General features: G+C 49.5%; 1 protein-coding gene and 1 pseudogene across 1 annotated transcript in view; both read right to left on the reverse strand.

Moving 5' to 3' along the window:
• Window positions 1–20,454, reverse strand: part of LOC115636697 (zinc finger protein 250-like) — a 34,275-nt gene extending 13,821 nt beyond the window's left edge. The window contains exon 1 of the mRNA XM_030537114.1: window positions 20,027–20,454. Within this exon, the coding sequence (XP_030392974.1) occupies window positions 20,027–20,141 (115 nt within the window). The 5' untranslated portion in view covers window positions 20,142–20,454. The remainder of the gene's footprint in view (window positions 1–20,026) is intronic.
• The window catches only part of LOC115636545, a 1,011,845-nt pseudogene that overhangs the window by 813,045 nt on the left and 177,095 nt on the right, over window positions 1–21,705 (reverse strand).

Raw genomic sequence — 21,705 nt, forward strand, 5'->3', positions numbered from 1 at the left:
CCTGGTCTAGATAATACTTCGTCCTGCCTTGAGGGCAGGGGACTGGACTAGCTACCTCTCGAGGTCCCTTCCAGTTCTGTGATTCTACGAACCAAAGGCCAGAGATGAGCAGAATCAAAGGAGTCACTCTGGGGATTCTCCCTGTCATTGTCCCCAAGGCAGCTCTCTCAGGTTAACTAAGTTATTTGATGCGCCAGCCTTTATACAGTCTCTCCCGGGAGTGCCCCTTTCATCGGCTGGGCCTAGTTTTAGCTTTTGGGAAGCATGATCCCAGGGGCTCTGAGACTGGGCCTTCTTGCCTCAGCACATCTTTTCTTTCTGTGGCTCCCCCTTGAGTCCAAATGAGTAGATATTCCTCATAGAGACTGTGAACATAAGAATGTGTTTAGACTTTATTGAATGCTTGTGAGTTGCTGCCTGGGTTAACATCTGACTAGTTGCATTGTGAGCCTCCGTGACTCTGTAAGTCACCAGACAGGAGAGAGACTTGACCTATGTGATGTGCTGATTGGCAACAAAATGCATTAAACCCTACCTGTCAAACCTTAGTCCCAGATTTGGACCTTAGCGTCCACAATATGGGGCTTAGCATGAAAACCTCCAAGCTTAGTTACCAGCTTGGACCTGGTACTTGCTGCCACCACCCAAAAAATTAGAGTGTTTTGGGGCACTCTGGTCCCCCCGAAACCCTTCCCTGGGGACCCCAAGACCCAAACCCTTGAGTCTCACAACAAAGGGAAATAAATCTTTTCCCTTCCCCCCTCCAGGTGCTCCTGGAGAGATACACAGACACAAGCTCTGTGAGTCTAAACAGAGGGAGTCCACCCTCTGTAATTCCAATCCTGGAAACAACAGCACTCTCCTCTTCACCCAGAGGGAATGCAAAATCAGATTAGTAAATCTAACACACACAGATCTCCCTCTGACTTCTTCCTCCCACCAGTTCCCTGGTGAGTACAGACTCAATTTCCCTGAAGTTTCCCAGTAAAGAAAAAACTCCAACAGGTCTCAAAAAGAAAGCTTTATATAAAAAAAAGAAAGAAAAATACATACAAATGGTCTCTCTGTATTAAGGTGACAAATACAGGGTCAATTGCTTAAAAGAATATTGAATAAACAGCCTTATTCAAAAAGAATACAATTCAAAGCACTCCAGCAACTATAGACATGTAAATACATGATCTCTGTACTCACAACTTGGAAACAGAAGATTAGAGAGCAGGAAATAGAAATCCCCTCATAGCTGAGAGACAGCATACAGGCAGAAGAAATAAAGAACACAGACACAACCCTCCCTCCACCCAGAGTTGAAAAAATCCTGTTTCCTGATTGGTCCTCTGGTCAGGTGATTCAGGTGAAAGAGACATTAACCCTTAGTTATCTGTTTATGACACTACCTGACAGAAAAGGTCCATCAACACCAGATAGACTATTATGGGACGTTAAAGAAGACAAGACTGTTGTTGTGCCCTCGACTTCCCATTACCTGAGTTTCGCACTCAGAGTACATGGCAGGAAGGGGATGAAAGACCCCATACTGAAGGAACTGATTATCTGTATGCTGCTTGGACTCTGGGGGGCAAAGTTTCTAGGCATAAGGAAGAGATCCCCAGCTGCTTAGCTGGAGTTAGTCCTAAAGAATATGTAGAGCTTGCTTATTATAGAAGCTTCTATTACCTTTGAAATCTAAGACTGCAAATCATCTGCATCTATAGGATTACCTGCTTTAACTTTGTAAATAACTCTCGTTTCCTTTCAAATAAATCTTAATACAGGTTATGACAGGACTGGCTACAAGTGTTGTCTTTGCTGGGAGATCTAAGATTCAGTTGACCTAAGGAAGTGACTAGTCCTTTGGGTCTGGCAGTAATCTGAACATTGCTGTGATTTGTGGGGTAAGGCAGTGGTTCTCAACCAGGGGTCTGGGGCCCTCTGGGGGGCTGTGAGCAGTTTTCAGGGGCCTGCCAAGCAAGGCCGGCATTAGACTCACTAAGGCCCAGGGCAGAAAGTCCCAGAGCATGGAGCTGAAGTCCAGGGCCCAGAGCCCCACCACCAGGGCTGAAGCCAAAGCCTAATCAACGTAGCTTTGTGGGGGCCTCAGGCAGTTGCCCTGCTTGCTGCCTCCTAACACCAGCCCTGGCTTTTATATGCAGAAAACCAGTTATTGTGGCTCACACGGGCAGTGGAGTTTTTATAGCATGTTGGGGGTGTAAGGGACCATCTGTCACAAAGGTGAGCTCACCTGCCTGGTGAGATATATGGGATCACCCAAAGGGACTGTCTGTGATTCCATGTTAATGCTGTTACAGTGCCTGAAGCGTTTACACTGGATTCTTGGTTGGTGGAATCTCCATACAAACCTCACACCCAGTTTGGGGTTTGTGCCCTGCTTCTTACCAATCTGCCTGAGGCTGGTGCTCAGCTCTCAAGTCACTGAAGACAATATTACAGAGAGGGGGGCTGTGACTTCCCCAAGGTCACTAAACAGGTCCGTGACAGAGCCAGAAACAGACCCTGTTAACTCCAGAGCCCTGTCACCCGCAGCCTGGAAAGGTCCCCAGAGCACACTGTATTAGGCTGCAGGAAGAGGTGTTCAGGGACTGCAAATGAGCTGCCCTGCCAAGACAGCCTGTGCATCCGTGGACAAACCACCTCGCTAGGGGTGTGTCCCCAGGGTCAGGAGAAGTCAGTGTCCAGTCCTGTGGGGTTGTGCTCCTCGCTCATAACTCCAGCACTCACTGCTGCCACTCCCTTGCCAATTGCACTGTTCAGCCAGCCTCAAGCCTCTGTAAGGTCACTTCCCCCACCACCTTAAACCTTCAAACTGGGACATGGTGCACCAGTACCAATCACAGTGCACTAGTGTAAATTCTGTCTACATTAAAGGTTTGCACAAGTGCCTAAAACAGTGTGGCAGAGACCTTCAGAAACAGCAGTATGGTGGCACTAGAACCTATTTCTAGCTCGGTCACAGACAGCCTGGGTGACCTTGGACACGTCAATGTTTCTCCTCCCAACTTTAGTCTCTTTACCCAGCTGCCCACTCACTGGGGTCTCCTCTCTCTCCAGAGCTGCTCACCACTAAAATCTGTGTGGGTGTCACCAGAGCTAAGGTAGTTCAGCTCTGGAATAGTCTTATAAAGGTGGCTGTGGAGTCTCTTTCCCTGGAAGTTTTTAAGGACAGGTAGGACAAAGCTCTGTCAGAGATAATCTACATATACTTGGTCCTGCCTCCGCAGAGAGAGCTGGACTTGATGACATCTTGAGGTCTTATCTAGCCCTACTTTTCTAGGATGCTATGCAAAATATACATATAAAAACACAACATACAGAATAAAACCCACCACAACATAATGTAAGGCAATTCAGGGGGAAAAAAACAAACCACAGCCTACACTCCACAGCATAAAATGACATTACAAAAGGAAAAGAAAGCAACACGATGCAAACTATGACATCCTAGGACAAAAGTACACAATGCAAAAGAGTTCAACTCAAACCAACGCAGCACAGACACCAAACAAGCTGAGGCAAAACAACGCACCATAAAACTATGCAACACAGCATGATGCATCATAGTTCCAAAAGGCACCACGCACAACAGCTCAGTATAGATCAGGACACAGCACAAAAGAGAATTATTTCAATGTAGGCCTGGAAGGGATCTTGAGAGGTCGTCTACTCAAGCCTCCTATGCTGAGGCAGAATCAAGTATCCCTAGACATTCCCAGACTGGCATATCTCTAACCTGGTCTTAAAGACCTTCAATGAAGGAAATTCTACAGCCTCCCTTGGAAGCCAATGCAAGGCAAACACAGACCAAAAGAACACTGTACATACACAAGCTGGGCTTGGGGTTAAGGGAAGAGGCAAGAATTCAAACAATCTGGATTCAGTTCCCAGTTTTGCCCCAAATTCTCTATGCAAACTTGTCAGACACCGGCGGCTGGCCCGTGCCCACTGACTTGGGCTCACACGGCTCAGGCTGTGAGGCTGTTTAATTGTGGTGTCTATGTTCCGGCTGGGGCTGCAGCCCAAGCTCTGGCACCCTCCCACCTCGCAGGGTTCTTGTCAAGGTTCCTTCCCCACTCTGAACTTTAGGGTACAGATGTGGGGACCTGCATGGACACTTCTAAGCTTAATTACTAGCTTAGATTTGGTATCGCTGCCACCACCCCCAAGCACTACTTGTCTTCCCCGGGTAGCCCTCAGAGACTTTGACAATTTCCTGGTGAACACAGATCCAAACCCCTTGGATCCTAAAACAAGGAGAAATTAACCATCCACCCTCCTTTCTCCCACCAACTCCTGGTGGATCCAGATCCAACCCCCTTGAATCTAAGAACAAGGAAAAAAAATCAATCAGGTATTAAGAAAAAGGCTTTTAATTAAAGAAAAGAAAGGTAAAAGAAAACCCTCTGGGAGAGATTAGCATACCAGCTACCCTCACAGACAACAGATTCAAAACACAGAGGATGTTCCCCGGGCAAAAATCTTAATACACAAAAGAATATTCAAATTTGATAATTCCCTTAATTCCAAAACAAGTTACAAAGAAAATAAACATAAACCTATTTAGCTCTTTCTAAAACTTACTACTCTGATAAGAGGCTGGTTCCTTGATCTTTTTCACTTCGGCTAAAACTGAAACTCTAAACAAAGGAAAACTTCCCTCCTTCCTTCTGAAACATCTTGTTCCCCCATTGGTTTCTCTGGTCAGGTGTCAGCTAGGCTAGGTGAACTTCTTAACTCTTTACAGGTAAAAGAGGCATTAACCCTTAACTATCTGTTTATGACACGCCCCCCAAGTCTCAGACAGTATTGAACCACACACTGGTGGTGATTTCTTCCTAGAACTTTAGAATAAACAGATTAATAAAACACATGCACCTTTACGTATACTACTAATTATGTAAACTACAAGATTTTTGACATTTTAAGGACAATTTTACCCAGTTAACTCTGGGAAACTTTCACAGGAGAGTGCATCCACTACTTTGTTAGAAGCTCCTGAAATGTGTTGAATTTTAAAATCAAAATCTTGGAGAGTTAAACTCCATCGAAGAAGTTTTTTGTTGTTTCCCTTGGCAGTATGAAGCCACTTTAGCGCAACATGGTCGGTTTGTAGCTGGAAACGCCATCCCCAAACGTATGGGTGTAACTTTTCCAGGGCATACACAATGACGTAGCATTGTTTTTCACTGATTGACCAGTGGCTTTCCCTCTCAGACAGTTTCTTGCTGAGAAACACGACAGGATGGAATTCTTGATCCAGTCCTTCCTGCATTAAAACTGCTCCTACACCATGCTCAGATGCATCCGTGGTTACTAGGAATGGTCTGTCAAAGTTTGAGGCCCTTAGCACAGGGTCAGACATGAGTGTTGCCTTAAGCTCATTAAAGGCCTTCTGACACTCATCAGTCCACTGAACTGCATTTGGCTGTGTTTTTCTGCTCAGGTCTGTCAGTGGGGCAGCGATTTGGCTGTAGTGTGGTACAAATCGCCCGTAATATTTGGCCAAGCCTAAGAAGGATTGGACCTGTTTCTTTGATTTTGGGACAGGCCATTTTTGGATAGCATCTACCTTGGCCTATAGGGGATTTACTGTTCCTTGATCCACCTGGTGCCCCATGTAAGTCACTCTGTTTTGGCCTATTTGACACTTTTTAGTCTTAACAGTTAGTCCTGCCTATCTGATGTGCTCAAAGACTTTTTTCAGGTGCTCCAGATGTTCTGCCCACGAATCGGAAAAAATGGCCACATCATCAAGGTAGGCAACTGCAGATTCTCCCAATCCTGCTAGGAGACCATCTACAAGTCTTTGGAAGGTGGCGGGTGCATTTTGCAGTCCGAAAGGAAGCACATTAACTTCATACACCCTTGCATGGGTGATGAAGGCTTACCTTTCCTTGGCAGGTTCATCTAGGGGTACTTCCCAGTACGCCTTGGTTAAGTCTAATGTAGAGATGAACTGGGCACGTCCCAATTTTTCCAATAACTCATCGGTGCGTGGCACTGAATAGTTGTTGGGACAAGTTACAGCATTTAGCTTACGGTAGTCCACGCAAAAGCGTATTTCCCCATCTGGTTTGGGAACTAGAACCACTGGAGATGCCCATGCACTGTCAGAGGGGCGGATTATACCCATCTGTAGCATGTTTTGGATCTCTCATCTATAGCAGCTTGAGCATGAGGAGACACTCGGTAGGGCTGGGTTCTTATTGGGTGAGCATTACTTGTATCAACGGAGTGGTATGCTCGTTCTGTCCGTCCTGGGGTGGCTGAGAACATTGGGGCGAAGCTAGTGCACAGCTCCTTGATCTGTTGCTGCTGCAGATGTCCCAGGGTTGTGGAGAGGTTCAGCTCTTCCACGCCACCGTCACTTTTTCCTTCATAGTAGACACCTTCAGGCCACTCAGTGTCATCTCCTCCCTGGGCTGTAAACTGACAAACCTTTAATTCTCTGGAATAAAAGGGCTTTAGAGAATTAACATGGTACACTTTAGGCTTTAGGGTTGAGGTAGGGAATGCTATGAGATAGTTAACAGCTCCCAGGTGCTCTTGGATCGTGAATGGCCCTTCCCATGACGCTTCCATCTTATGGGTCTGTAGTGCCTTTAAGACCATAACCAGGTCCCCTACTTTGAAGAGGACGCTCTCTGGTATGTTTATCATACCAGGCCTTTTGCTCTTTCTGAGCATTCTTTAGGTTTTCTTTAGCAAGGGCTCAAGAGTGTCGGAGGGTTCTTTGTAGGTTACTTACAAAGTCTAGAATGTTAATTCCTGGAGAAGGCAATAACCCCTCCCATTGCTGCTTCACCAACTGTAATGGCCCCTTAACCTAATGGCCATACACAAGTTCAAATGGTGAAAACCCTAAACTGGGATGTGGTACAGCCCTGTAGGCAAAAAGCAACTGCTGCAACACTAGATCTCAATCATTGGAGTGTTCATTTACAAAGTTACCTATCATGGCCCCCAAAGTTCCATTAAACCTCTCCACCAGGCCATTGGTTTGATGGTGGTAAGGAGTGGCAACCAAGTGATTCACCCCATGAGCTTCCCACAGGTTTTTCATGGTCCCTGCCAGGAAATTAGTTCCCAAATCGGTAAGGATGTCAGAGGGCCAAACTACCCTGGCAAAAATGTCTGCTAAGGCCTGGCACACAGTTTTAGCCCTGGTGTTGCTTAGAGCTACTGCTTCCGGCCATCGGGTAGCAAAATCCATGGAAGTCAGTATGTACTGCTTTCCTCTGGGTGTCTTCTTTGGGAAAGTACCCAGAATATCCACAGCTACTCGCTGAAATGGGACCTCAATTATGGGGAGTGGCTGGAGAGGGGTTTTGACCTGGTCTTGGGGCTTTCCCACTCGTTGGCACACCTCACAAGACCGGACATAATTAGCAACGTCCTTGCCCATTCCCTCGCAGTGGAAGGACTTCCCCAACCTGTCTTTGGTTCTGTTCACCCCAGAATGGCCACTGGGATGATCATGGGCTAAGCTTAAGAGCTTGACGCGGTACTTAGTTCGAACTACCAACTGTCTTTGAGGACGCCAGTCTTCCTGGCGTCCACCAGAAATAGTCTTCTTGTATAAAAGTCCTTGTTCTACAACAAATCGGGATTGGTTAGAAGAGCTGAGAGGCTGTGGGGTGCTCCATGCCACCATCCAAGCTTTCCGAAGGCTGTCATCTGCTTCCTGCTCAGCCTGGAACTGTTCCCTTGATGCTGGAGACAAAAGCTCCTCCTCAGACTGTGGACTTGGGCTTGGACCCTGTGGAAGCGATGTGGGTGATGGGGCTGTTTTAGCTGATTGTGAACCGCTCTCTGCTGGTGCACTATGTGATATTTCAGGCTCTGGCTGAGCCTCTGGGGTAGGGTTGTCTGCTGCTTCTGCCAGTTCAGGCCCACTGGTGCCCTCTGGCGTTGGAGTTGTAGATGGGTTTGCAAGCGCTGGAGTCAGTGCTGGCAACGGTTCTGGTGCTGGTTGTTTTGCCAGTTCCGGTTTTGGGACTGGATTCACTACAGCTGAAGTATTTATGGGTAGAAGATCCGGTTCCACCACCTCTGTCTGGGTCTTTGGTAACACAGATGGGGCCCTGGTGGACGGCTCAGGAACAGGGATGGGTGTGGAAGCTTGCTTGGCCTGGCTGCGTGTGAGCATTCCTACCCTCTTGGCCAGCTTCACATGGTTGGCCAAGTCTTCCCCCAATAGCATGGGGATGGGATAATTGTCATAGACTGCAAAAGTCCACATTCCTGACCAGCCCTTGTACTGGATAGGCAACTCAGCTGTAGGCAAATTTAAAGATTTTGACATGAATGGGTGAATTGTCACTTGGGCCTCTGGGTTGATGAATTGGGGATCCACTAAGGATTGGTGGATAGCTGACACTTGCGCCCCAGTGTCTCTCCACGCGATAATCTTCTTTCCGCCCACTCTCAAGGTTTCCCCTCACTCTGAGGGTATTTGAGAGGCAGCTGGGCCTGGGGAACTTTGGTGTGATTGTGGTGTAATGAACTGTAATCGGTTGGGGTTCTTGGGGCAGTGGGGCTTTATATTTCCACAGTTCATTACATTTAAAACATCGCCCAGCTGACTGGTCACTGGGACGAGGTGGGTTGCTGGAGACTAGTGAGGTGGGACAATAAGGTGTCTGGGGCTTTCCTTGGGTTGTAGGTGGGGCCTTCGATTGCCACCAGTGATAGGGTTTAGTTTTGGTTTGCCTTCTCTGATATTCGCTCCAACTGCTAGTAGTTTTTCTCTTTTCTGCCACTTCCACCCATTTGGTTCCAATCTCACCCGCCTCAGTTACAGTTTTGGGCGTCCCATCTAGGACGTACCTTTCTATTTCCTCAGAAACACCCTCTAAGAACTGCTCCATTTGCACTAGGAAGGACAGAGCTTCCACAGATTCAGCACTTGCTCTTGATATCCAGGCATCCCAATTCTTTCCAACGTGGTAGGCATGTTCGGGGAAATGACACATCTGGTTTCCACCTTAGGGCTCGGAATCGCCGACGGGCATGCTCAGGTGTTAGCCCCATTCTGATTCTGGCCTTGGTTTGAAAAAGTTTATAATCGTTCATGCGTTCCTTAGGCATTTCAGCCGCCACCTCTGCTAAGGGTCCACTAAGCTGTGACCTCAGCTCCATCATGTACTGGTCTGTAGAGATGCTGTACCCAAGGGAGGCCCTTTCAAAATTTTCTAAGAAGGCCTCAGTATCATCACCTGCCTTATAGGTGGGGAATTTTCTGGGATGGGAAACAGTACCCGGAGAAGGGTTGTTAGGGTTGGCTGGTATATCCTGCTTAGCCCTTGCTAATTCCAGCTCATGCTTTCTCTCTCTTTCCCTCTCCTCCACCCCTTTCTCTCGCCTCCATCTCTTTGTGTTTCTCCTCCATAGCTCTTTTGTGGGCAGCCTCAGCCCTGGCTATCTGTCTGTCATGTTCCTTTTGGCTCTCCTCAGCCTGGAGTTTGGCTAACTCTAGCTGCCGTTGTATTTTTTTTTCTTTGCCTGACATTTTCCCCCTGGTCTACCTTAGCTATCTGAGGGGAGCGGGGGAGAGGGAGGGGAACAGCTTGGAATTTTTGGTTACTGTAATGTGACACTTTAGAAAAAAAACAAGTAAAATAGGTTTTGTTACTTGTCTTGGCAATATGTTAATGACCCTCCAGTGATCACAGCTGGAGCTTCTCTTCTAACAAAAAGCCCTCTGTTAGAATCTATCATCTGTTTGCTTTCAGGGTCTCTCTCCTTCACTGCTTCCCCAGCATCTCAAAGGAACAAAAAAAAAATCTGGCTTTTGGTTCCTAAGAAATCTCTCACCGCTGCTCACCATGTCAAGGTTCCTTCCCCACTCTGAGCTTTAGGGTACAGATGTAGGGACCTGCATGGACATTTCTAAGCTTAATTACTAGCTTAGATTTGGTATCACTGCCACCACCCCTCAAGAACTACTTTTCTTCCCTAGGTAGCCTTGAGAGACTTCACCAATTTCCTGGTGAACACAGATCCAAACCCCTTGGATCTTAAAACAAGGAGAAATTAACCATCCCCCCTCCTTTCTCCTACCAACTCCTGGTGGATCCAGATCCAACCCCCTTGAATCTAAGAACAAGGAAAAAAATCAATCAGGTATTAAGAAAAAGGCTTTTAATTAAAGAAAAGAAAGGTAAAAGAAAACCCTCTGGGAGAGATTAGCATACCAGCTGCTCTCACAGACAACAGATTCAAAACACAGAGAATGTTCCCAGGGGAAAAATCTTAATACACACAAGAATATCCAAATTTGATAATTCCCTTAATGGTACCAAGACAAGTTACAAAGAAAACAAACATAAACCTATTTATCCCTTTCTAAAACTTGCTACTCTGATAAGAGGCTGGTTCCTTGATCTTTTTCACTTCAGCTGAAACTGAAACTCTAAACAAAGGAAAACTTTCCTCCTTCCTTTTGAAACATCTTGTTCCCCCATTGGTTTCTCTGGTCAGGTGTCAGCTAGGCTAGGTGAACTTCTTGACCCTTTACAGGTAAAAGAGGCATTAACCCTTAACTATCTGTTAATGACACTTCTATAGCCTGGCTCTAGCCCAAGCCCAGACATCTACAGTGCAATTAAACAGCACTTTCGCCTGAGCCCTGTGAGCCTGAATCAGCTGGCAAGGGCCAGCTGGGAGTTTTTAGTGGCAGGGTAGAGATACCCTTGGTGTCTGTGCAGCACCAGTCACAATGGGAACCCTGATCTCGGTGTCTGTGTAGAGCCCTGCACAACAGGGGCCTGATCTCAGTTGGTGACTCTGCAATTCCCAGCATTACAGGATCCCTGATATTGTTTGGAGTCCCTGCAGTATCTGGCAAAATGTGGGGGCAGGATCTGTCAGGGTCAGTGCAGTGCCCAGTACAGTGGTGGGGCGTGATCTGGGTCAGGGTCAGCGCAGGGCCAGGTTGAACGGGGACACAGATCTCAGTCGAGGTTTCTCAAGTACCCTGAAAAATGGAGGCAGCTATCTGGGCAGCAGATGTGCGCTGCCTGGCACAAGGGGGGCCATGATCTCGGTCCAGGTCTCAGTTTTACTTGGCACAATAGGGGACATGACGTCTGTGGGCTCTCTGCAGTTCCCAGCACAACAGAGGTGCAGATCTCAGTTGGGGGCTCCATAGCAACAGTGGGGTCTGACCTCTGTTGGGGTCTCTGCAGCAGCTGGAAGAACAGGGCCCAGATCTCACCTGGGGTCTCTGCAATTCCAGGAACAACAAGGTCCCTGATTTTGTTTGCTGTCTCTTCAGCACCTGGCACAATGGGAGCCTGATTTCACTTGGTGTTGATGCAGGGCCTGGCACAACAGGGGCCCGGAGCTCAGTCAGGGTCACTGTAGCACCTGGCACAACAAGGTCCCTGCTCTCTGCAGGGGTCTGTGCAGTACCTGGCACAACCAGTGCCCCAAAATCGGTCAGGGTTTGTGCAGTGCCTGGCACACTGGGGAACCTGATCTCAGGCAAGGTGTGAGCCACGCTCAGTATAAGAGCCCTGGTCTCAGACAGACACCTGGAGAGAAAAGCGGGAAGATTATCAAGAATTTGATATCGGTATTTCAGAACTGAGGAGAAAATGGGGCACAAACTAAATCTTTGCTAAAGTAAGAGAGAAGCACCAACATCTGGGGAGATTTTATGTCATCGTTCAACAGTTCAAGAGAAAAGAGGGGAAATTTGAGGGGATTATACAGCAATATTCAATCGACAACAGAATGGGACGGATTCTTCTTTTCACACATTCACATAGCCAGCAGGGAGCCCTGGGTGACGTGGCTTTCAGAGGGGAAAGGAGTGGGGCTGGAGTCAGAATGTCACTGGCTGTGGGGAGGGACTGACAGTGAGGTCTGAGAATGTGACTAGCAGGTGATGGGGAAGCCGCTGGGTTGGGCAGGGTGAGGGAGGTGAAGTAGCTGGACTGGGAAATGGTTCCCCTGAGTGATTTCTGAACTGGGCAGAGGGTTAATGGGCAGAGGCTCGGGGAGCCCTGAGACAGGGGCACCTCTGGGCTGGGCTGGGGGGGCCACTATCTGCTGGCAACAGGGCGTGGGAAGGGCCACTTCCACGGGGGATGGTTGCTCCTCTCTCCCCTTCCTGGCCCTTCCCACGCCCTGTTGCCAGCAGAGAGTGGCCCCCCAAGCCCAGCCCAGAGGTGCCCCTGTCTCAGGGCTCCCCGAGCCTCTGCCCATTAACCCTCTGCCCAGTTCAGAAATCACTCAGGGGAACCATTTCCCACCTAACCAAGGACAAACCACTGCAGGTAAAAATGTGGGGAAACACCCCAAACCCGAGATTTGAACTGGACACTGACAAAGTGGAGAGAAAATGGGTCACAATCAGGGGAGGAGAACAGGGAACTTCTCAGGGATTTCAGGGAAGGGGGGCATTACCCTGGGTGTTGCTCGTTGCTCTCTAGAGAGAAAGGAGGGCAGGACAGGAGAGGATGGGGGGTCGCCACGGGAGGGGGTAGAGGTAAATCCGAGGGGATCTCAGCCCCCCCTTTCTCTCCCTGCTCCTCACGGGTCACCTGCTCTTCTCCTCCTCCGGCCATGCCTGGGCTGCACAGACATTTTCCACCTGCCCCTTTCCCAGGTCTCCCCCCGGCCCGGTCTCACTCCCCCTCCTGGGCAGCCCCCACCTGGCCCCAGTTGGGGACCCCAATGGGGCCGGGTTCCAGGGCAGAGCCTGGCCGGGCCTGGGGGCTCCTGCAGGGACAGCAGCTCCAAGCCCCCCACGAGTGCTGCCCCCCAGGGAGCAGATCCCAGCGCTGCAAGATGCTGGGTCCCCCCGGACACTGGGGCAGAGTCACCACCCAGTCCCTACCCCAGCCCCGCCCCCAGGATTCGCTCCGGTACCTGGAGGCTGCAGCTCCGCAGGGGGGCGGGCAGATCCCGGGGCAGCCCCAGGGCGGCTCCAGACGCAAAAAGCTCCCGCTCCCGATTCCCTACTTTGGCTGCACTGAGCTCACCCGAACTGCGCATGCCCAGTGACTTTCGCTGTCACCGCTGCCCTCTCTCTGCCCTCGCTTCTACTTACGATTTGCTGCCTCCTCTTTGGAGGGGTTTAAAAGCACCAAGGGGGCAAATCGCAGTGGGGGGGGGGGCTGCCAGGGTCTGAGCGGGGGGCACAAATTTACTGGCCGGGGGGATCAAAATGCTGAAGGCAGCGGCAGGAGACAGGCTGAAGGGGAAAAATCAGGAGTGGGAGCCGGGGTTAAGCCTGGAGGCGGCAGGGGAGGAGACGCTGCCAGACCCTGTGCGGGGACAAAGCCTCCGTTTAGGGAGGGGGAGGGGGGAACAGTGACCCCTTGGGATGAGCCACCTGCTCTGTTCGCTAATCTGGGGGTGTGGGGGCGGGGGCAGAGGCTGTTTTCGTCCTGCTCACAGGACGCTGCATGTCAGCCCCATAGCAGGGGGCGGATTCCTGGGGCTGAGTCTTATAGACTCATAGACTTTAAGGTCAGAAGGGACCACAATGATCATCTAGTCTGACCTCCTGCACGATGCAGGCCACAGAACCCTACCCATCCACTTCTATAACAAACCCCTAACCTATTTCCGAGTTATTGAAGTCCTCAAATTGTGGTTTGAAGACCTCAAGCTGCAGAGAATCCACCAGCAAGTGACCCATGCCCCACGCTGCAGGGAAAGGCGAAAAACCTCCAGGGCCTCTGCCAATCTGCCCTGGAGGAAAATTCCTTCCCGACCCCAAATATGGCGATCAGCTAAACCCTGAGCATGTGGGCAAGACTCACCAGCCAGGACTCAGAAAAGAATTCTCTGCAATAACTCAGATCCCATCCCATCCAACATCCCATCAACACCCACATGGCATACTTATCTGCTGATAATCAAAGATCAATTGCCAAAATTAAGCTATCCCATCATACCATCCCTTCCATAAACTTATCAAGCTTAGTCTTAAAGCCAGATATGTCTTTTTCCCCCACTACTCCCCTTGGAAGGCTGTTCCAGAACTTCACTCCTCTAATGGTTAGAAACCTTCATCTAATTTCAAGTCTAAACTTCCTAGTGTCCAGTTTATATCCATTTGTTCTTGTGTCTACATTGGTACTAAGCTTAAATAATTCCTCTCCCTCCCTAATATTAATCCCTCTGATATATTTATAAAGAGCAAGCATATCCCCCCTCAGCCTTCTTTTGGCTAGACTAAACAAGCCCACTTAGAGTCTCCTTTCATATGACAGGTTTTCCATTCCTCGCGTCATCCTAGCAGCCCGTCTCTGAACCTGTTCTAGTTTGAATTCATCCTTCTTAAACATGCAAGACCAGAACTGCACACAGTATTCCAGGTGAGGTCTCACCAGTGCCTTATATAACGGTACTAACACCTCCTTATCTTTGCTGGGAATACCTCGCCTGATGCATCCTAAAACCGCATTAGCTTTTTTAAAGGACATATCACATTAGTGGTTCATAGTCATCCTGTGATCAACCAACATTCCAAGGTCCTTCTCCTCCTCTGTTGCTTCCAACTGATATGTCCTCAATGTATATCTAAAATTCTTGTTATTAATCCCTAAATGCATGACCTTGCACTTTTCACTATTAAATTTCATCCTATTACTATTACTCCAGTTTACAAGGTCATCTAGATCTTCCTGTATGATATCCCAGTCCTTCTCCGTGTTAGCAATACCCCCCAGCTTCGTGTCATCCGCAAACTTTATTGGCATATTCCCGCTTTTTGTGCCAAGGTCAGTAATAAAAAGGCTAAATAAGATTGGTCCCAAAACCGATCCTTTAGGAACTCCACTAGCAACCTCCTTCCAGCCTGACAGTTCACCCTTCAGCACTGCCCGTTGTAGTCTCCCCGTTAACCAGTTCCCTATCCACCTTTCAATTTTCATCTGATCCCCATCTTTTCCAATTTAACTAATAATTCCCCACGTGGAACCGTGTCAAATGCCTTACTACAATTGAGGTAAATTAGGTCTATTGCATTTCCTTTGTCTAAATAATCTGTCACCTTCTCAAAGAAGGAGATCAGGTTGGTTTGGCATGATCTACCTTTAGTAAAACCATGTTGTAATTTGTCCCAAATACCATTGACCTCAATGTCTTTAACTACTTTCTCCTTCAAAAGTTTTTCCAAGACCTTACATACTACAGATGTCAAACTAACAGGCCTATAGTTACTCAGATCACCTTTTTTCCCTTTCATAAAGATAGGAACTACGTTAGCAATTCTCCAGTCATATGGTACAGCTCCTGAGTTTACCGATTCATTAAAAATTCTCGCTAACAGGCTTGCAATTTCATGCACCAATTCCTTTAATATTTTTGGATGAAGATTGTCCGGGCCCTCTGATTTTGTCCTATTAAGCTGTTCAAGTTTGGCTTCTACCTCAGATGTGGTAATATCCACCTCCATATCCTCATTCCCGTTTGTCATCCTTCCATCATCCCTAAGCTCCTCATTAGCCTTATTAAAGACTGAGGCAAAGTACTTATTTAGATATTGGGCCATGCCTAGGTTATCCTTAACCTCCTTTCCATCCTCTGTGTTTAGCGGTCCCACTTCTTTCTTTGTTTTCTTCTTATTTATATGGCTATAGAACCTTTTACTATAGGTTTTAATTCCCTTTGCAAGGTCCAACTCTGCTTGGCTTTCAGCATCTCACTAAGGTAGCTTTCCTTGCTAATCCCACCCTTCTTCCACTCCTTGTAGGCTTTCTGCTTTTTCTTAATCACCTCTCTGAGATGCTTGCTCATCCAGCTTGGTCTACAACTCCTGCCTATGGTTTTTTCCCTCTTTCTTGGGATGCAGGCTTCCAATAGTTTCTGCAGCTGCGACTTAAAAGTAATTCCAGGCCTCTTCCGCATTTAGATCCACAAGTTCTTCAGTCCAATCCACTAACCTAACTAATTTCCTTAATTCTTTAAAGTTAGCCCTTGAGAAGTCAAAAACCCTAGTCCCAGATCTATTTTTGTTTATCCTTCCATCTAGTTTGAACTGAATTAGCTCATGATCACTTGAACCAAGGTTGTCCCCTACAACTATTTCTTTTATGAGGTCCTCACTACTCACCAAAATCAAACCTAAAATGGCATCCCCTCTTGTCGGTTCTTCAACTACTTGGTGAAGAAATCCATCTGCTATCACATCCAGAAAAATCTGAGCCCTACTATTCTTGCTAGCACTTGTCCTCCAGTCTATATCTGGGAAGTTAAAGTCTCCCATGATCACACATTTCCCATTAGTGTTTACTTCATTAAAAACATTAAAGAGGTCTCTATCCATATCCAAATCAGATCCCGACGGTCTGTAGCACACCCCAAGAACTATCTCAGGGGAGGCTCTGGTAGCTTTCTTTCCCAGTGTGATTTTTGCCCAGACAGACTGTCTTGTCCATTCCATCACTTCTTATTTCTTTACAGTTAACCTCATCATTGATACACAAATGCTACTCCACCACCTTTGCCTTTATTTCTGTCTTTCCTAAACAGCACATAGCCTTCAATACCTGTACTCCAGTCATGACTACTATTCCACCATGTTTCTGTTATCCCTATAATATCCGGTTTCACTTCCTGCACCAGTAGCTCTAGTTCCTCCATTTTGTTCCCTAGGCTCCTCGCATTAGTATACAGACATCTTAATTTTTGCCGTTTGGCTTCCCTGACATTCTTTACCCTGTTAGTCACAGACATTCTACCACCAGCATCACCTGTTAGTCTGGTATCTATACTATCCTTCCCCTTGTGTCAATTCTTCTGTCCACGGCTGTATTCCCTCTTACTTTGTTTACTTCCTTCTCAAGGTTACATTCCGGCATGGAGATCTCCTGGACATCCCCCCCCAAACTCCTCGTTTAAAGCTCTCTTAATCAGTTCGGCGAGCCTCCATCCTAGAAGTCTATTTCCCTCCTTACTCAGGTGAAATCCATCCCGAGAGAACAGTCTTCTATCCGTAAATGCTTCCCAATGGCCATACATCCCAATGCCCTCATTATAGCACCACTGCCTGAGCCATCTGTTGATCGCCATAATCTTGTTACACCTTTGCTGCCCTTCTCTAGGAACCAGCAGAATCTCACTGAAGATCACCTGAGCCTCGATTTCTTTATGCCAGACTGGGGAAGAGGCTTAGTCTCCCTTGATACATTCCAGAGAGTATCTAGCCATATCATTCATTCCCACATGAAGGACAATCAAGTGATTCTTTCCCACTCTCGCTAGGATCCTTTTCAGCCTCAGGTCCACATCCTGTATCTTAGCACCCAGCAGACAGCACACCCTTCTGTTCTCCGGATCAGCTCTAGTTAAAGGCCTCTCTATTCTTCTTAGTAAGGAGTCTCCAATCACGTAGACCTGCCTTTTCCTGGTGACAATGTGATTCTCCGGTCTATCCCCTGCACCCACTGGCTGCAAGTCCTCTCAAGTCCTATTCACCCTTGCAATCCTCCTGGGACTTATATTTGGTGTTGCCTCCATTGACTCCTCCCCTCCTCTTGTAGGACTATCAGCTCTTCTCTTTTTCCTTGCCCTCTCTCCTTCAGTGCCCCTTCTTCATTTTCCAACTCCACAAACCTGTTCCTGAGTTCTATTTCTCCTTCACTGGCCCGTCTTTTCCTCTACCTGGTTCTCTTAGTCACATGCTTCCACTGTCCACTTTCCTCACCCAGCAGTCTCTCCTCTGAATTCTTTGGTCCTGCTTCCATCTGCACGTCTGAGCTTGTCCCTTCAGCCCCCTCATGTCTGTGCTCCATCATCTGCTAAAACCCCCTTCTAAACTCAGCCAGTTTCCACTTGCATCTTAAAGGCACCGGCAGCCCAATTCCTAGACTGTCAAAGCTTAGACACCGCAGCTCCTCTCTATCCTATACAAGTGTTGTGGGGCTGTTACTGCTCCAGCCAGGACACTGAATGTGGTGAAATATTGTCCAGACGCCCCCACCCTCCCTCAAACTCTGCCTCTCACATTTTGACTATGTAAAAGTGTTTTCTATCAGTTTCTATGTCTATATGAAATCACTGCAGCTCCTTTCTCTTATACAGCATGCTGAGTTGCTAACTCCCTCCCAGAGCCCACATGTCCAAACCCCCTCCTGTATCCCAATCCCCTGCTCCAGGTCAGAGCCTGTACCCCTCGCTCAAACTCCCCATAGCCTGCAACCCTCCTGCATCCCATCTCTATCCCAGAGCCTGCCCCCCAAAAAGGGCCAGATTAACCTTTTGTGGGCCCGGTGCTAAACATATTTGTGGGCCCCCATCGGGGAAATGAGGCAGGGAGGGCAGAGTCCTCAGAGCAAGGGGCTACCCAGGGCCAATGGGAGATGGGTCATGGCATGGCAGGGACAGCCTCATTCCACACAGCTCAGTACAAGAGCACTGTTTACAAACCGGGAGCTGCCAGACCCAGGCTGTCCAGCCCGGCCCTGCGCTGCCATCATGCTTCTTCCCCTTGGGGGTGGGCCCATGCTGCATCATGCTACCCCCCTGCTGAGCACCCCTCTGACTCCCTACGCCCAGTGTCACACCACCCAGAGACCCCCATAAACCTCCATGTCCAGTGCCCTCCCAGACCACTTCCCCACCCATTCAGAACTCCCTCACAGACCCTCTCACTGCCCAGTGCCCCCTGAGCTGAAAACCCTCCACAGCCCTCCCACAACTGCACAGTGCCCTGCACCTCCCTGCCCAGAGCCCCCCACAGATCCCCTCAGTGCCCAGTGACCTCCACCGCCCCACCACAACTGCACAGTGCCCCACCCAGACCCCCCAACACTTCCCAGTGCCCCGACACACACAGATCTCCCCCACTGCACAGCCCCCCAACACACACAGATCTCCTCACCCCCCACTGCCCAACACCCCCCCAGACCCACTAGAGACCTACTCTCCCACACCCTAACCCCCAGCCACAATAGCCAGCCTTGATGAGAGGTGACTAAGTCTGCCAGGCTGAGCTGGCAGCGCAGCTAGAGCTGGTCCTGGGGCAGGATAACTCCAGCCCCTTTGGAGTGGTGCACTCAGCCAGGCTGGAGCAGGAGCAGAGCGTACCCAGGCCAGGCTCCCTCAGAACCCAGCTAAGCCTCCCCCACACCCCACTGTCCCTTGTGACTGGCTGAGACTGGCCCAGCCTCTTCACCAATCCCAGATGGCTCTTCCCCCAGGGAGCCAGGTGGGGCCCCACAGGTCCTAGGCAGTGGAGACAGCTCAGAGCTAGAGCAGTGCTAGGGAGCGGGGCAGATCCCTGAGACGTGACTCTTGAGATCCCAGCCAGCCCACCCACACCGTGTGCTCAGCAGCCCTGCTGAGCCTGCATGGTGGCCCCCAGCTACTGGGCGATGAGCCCTCTACAGCAGCAGCATAGCCAGCTTCTAACATCAGGGGAGCAAACACATAAAAAGAGGCACCACCCAACTTATCAAATTACTAATTACATACTTTTAAATTCATTATACATATTTATTTTGTACTTAAAAACACAAGAACAATCCAACCACAGAAGTGTTTGCACATCCGTCATTTTGCAGGAGAACTTTAGATTATACTTAGATATACTTTCGATTCTAGAAAGTCAATGACAGAATACAGTAGTTTATAATTGTCACAGGTTTAAGAAAAATACTGGCCATTTTTTCCAGTTACTAATTTCATTTTAAAAATCAATGAAATGCACTTTATTTATAATAGATGGTAACACTAAAGTCACCAAAAAGGCATAACAAATACAAGTTTTATGTAAATTGGTGAGTAAAGATCTCTCAGCTCTTTGGGGTTGGACAAAACAGTCATTTCCCTTGAAGTAGCTTTATTCATATTTAAAAAAAAAAAAAGACATCTCTATGACACAGGTTGCAGTCTAACATTTTCAAAACACTGAGTACTGAAAGTTAGACTATTTAACCAATTTAAGACACACACACACACACACCCCTCTCTCTCTCTTCCTGCTTTCCTATCACCAGTTCTGTTACTACAGGAATGAAAAGTGACATCCTCTAAAAAGGACAGTTACCTGGTCCGTAACTGGCGTTCTTCAAAATGTGTTGCTCCTGTCTACTCCACAGTAGGTGTGCGTGCTCGCCACATGCACCAGTGCTTGAAGTTTTTCCATTAGTAGGACTCGTCATGGGGGACCACCGCTGCGACCCCTGGAATGATGCCTTTACAGTGCACTATAAGGGGAGCTGCGCACTCCCCCCACCCTCGGTTCCCTCCTGCCAGACAACTCCCTGCCACGGACACTGAGGTAGAGTCACCACCCAGCTCCCACCCCCGGGGCTAGCTCTGGTACCTGGAGCCTGCAGCTCCGCAGCGGGGCGGGCAGTACCCAGGGCGGCTTCAGCGGGACCAGGGCCCGGGCTGGGCACGGAGGCGGGGGATTAATGAGTCTCCCCAGACAAACCTTCCTGCTCCGCCTGCGCTCCCAGGTCACAATGGGACAGCAGCTCCCCCGCCTCACCTCCCCCGATCTGCGCATGCCCAGAAAAAGGAAATGCAAACCGAACTACATCTCCCAGCCTGCCCCAGGGCCGCTTCCGCCCTCTCTAGCCAGGTAAGGGAGGGTTTCAGTAGGGAAAACTGCGCATGCTCCCTGCGAGCCCCGATGTGGGTGGGAGAACAAAGCTGCTGCTGCCTCCCTGTGAGCCGAGCCGGGTTGAGCAGTTGCTGCTTTCGGGTCGGTGCGGGGGGGTCCGGCATTAACCCCTCCGTGCCCGGTCGGGGGGGAGGGGGACTTTCTCCACCTGGGCCCCGCCCCTTGGTCAGCCCCGGGCTCTGCCCACCCAGCCCTGGCCCGGAGACCCCGGTGAGTGAGAGACTCCGGGGGGCGCTGGGGCCGGGCGGGAAAGTGACTCTCTGCCCCGGGGACCTGGGAGAAACCTCGGAGCCGTCTTGGCCCCAGGGGAGCTGGAGCAGGATCCGCCCGGGCCCCGCTGGGATGGGGGGGGGGCGGAGCCTGAGGCCCGGCGTGGGGGGTCTTGGGGGGAGAAGGAGTGTCGAGCAGGGAGAGGAGAAACAGCAGTTCTGGGGGCGGGGAGCTGGAGGTCAGTGGGAGGCGAGTGGAGGTGGGGGTTGAACTGTCTCTGTGCAGCCAAGAAATCCCCAGGGGAAGGGCAGGAAGGGTAGCGGGATCCCTAACCCTAACCCTGTTTATGCCACTAGCCTCTCATCCCCGATACAAATTCTCTCTAGTTCTGCCCTTTTTCTCACTCAGCATCTCACACGGGGCTATAAAATCAGAGGGGATTACCCCCCCCCCCAGCCAGATTAACTTTTTGTGGCCCCAGCGCCAAACATATTTGTGGCCCCCCACGAGGGAAACAGGGCAAATGATGGGGGGCGGTCTGCAGAGCGAGGGGCCGGTTGGGGGCAATGAGGCACAGGGCAATGACTGGCCCTACTCAGCCTAGCACAAGGACACTGTTTATAAACCCAAAACTGCTAGATGCACACTGCCCCCCCCACCCCTCTGCTGCCAGTGTGCCCCTTCCACACTGCCCCAGTGCCCTGCCCTTATCCCAGCACCCCCTCACCCAGAGACTTCCCCCATAGGTCCCTCTGCCCAGCACCTCCTGCCTACAGACACCTCTCGCTGACCTCCCACCACAACTGCACAGCACCCTGCACACCATACTCCCTGCCCAGCTCCCCCACCCACAGATCTCCTACTGTCCAGCACCCCCTTCACAGTCC

Source organism: Gopherus evgoodei, chromosome 1 (assembly GCF_007399415.2).
Source record: "Gopherus evgoodei ecotype Sinaloan lineage chromosome 1, rGopEvg1_v1.p, whole genome shotgun sequence".
Classification (NCBI taxonomy): Eukaryota; Metazoa; Chordata; order Testudines; family Testudinidae; genus Gopherus; species Gopherus evgoodei.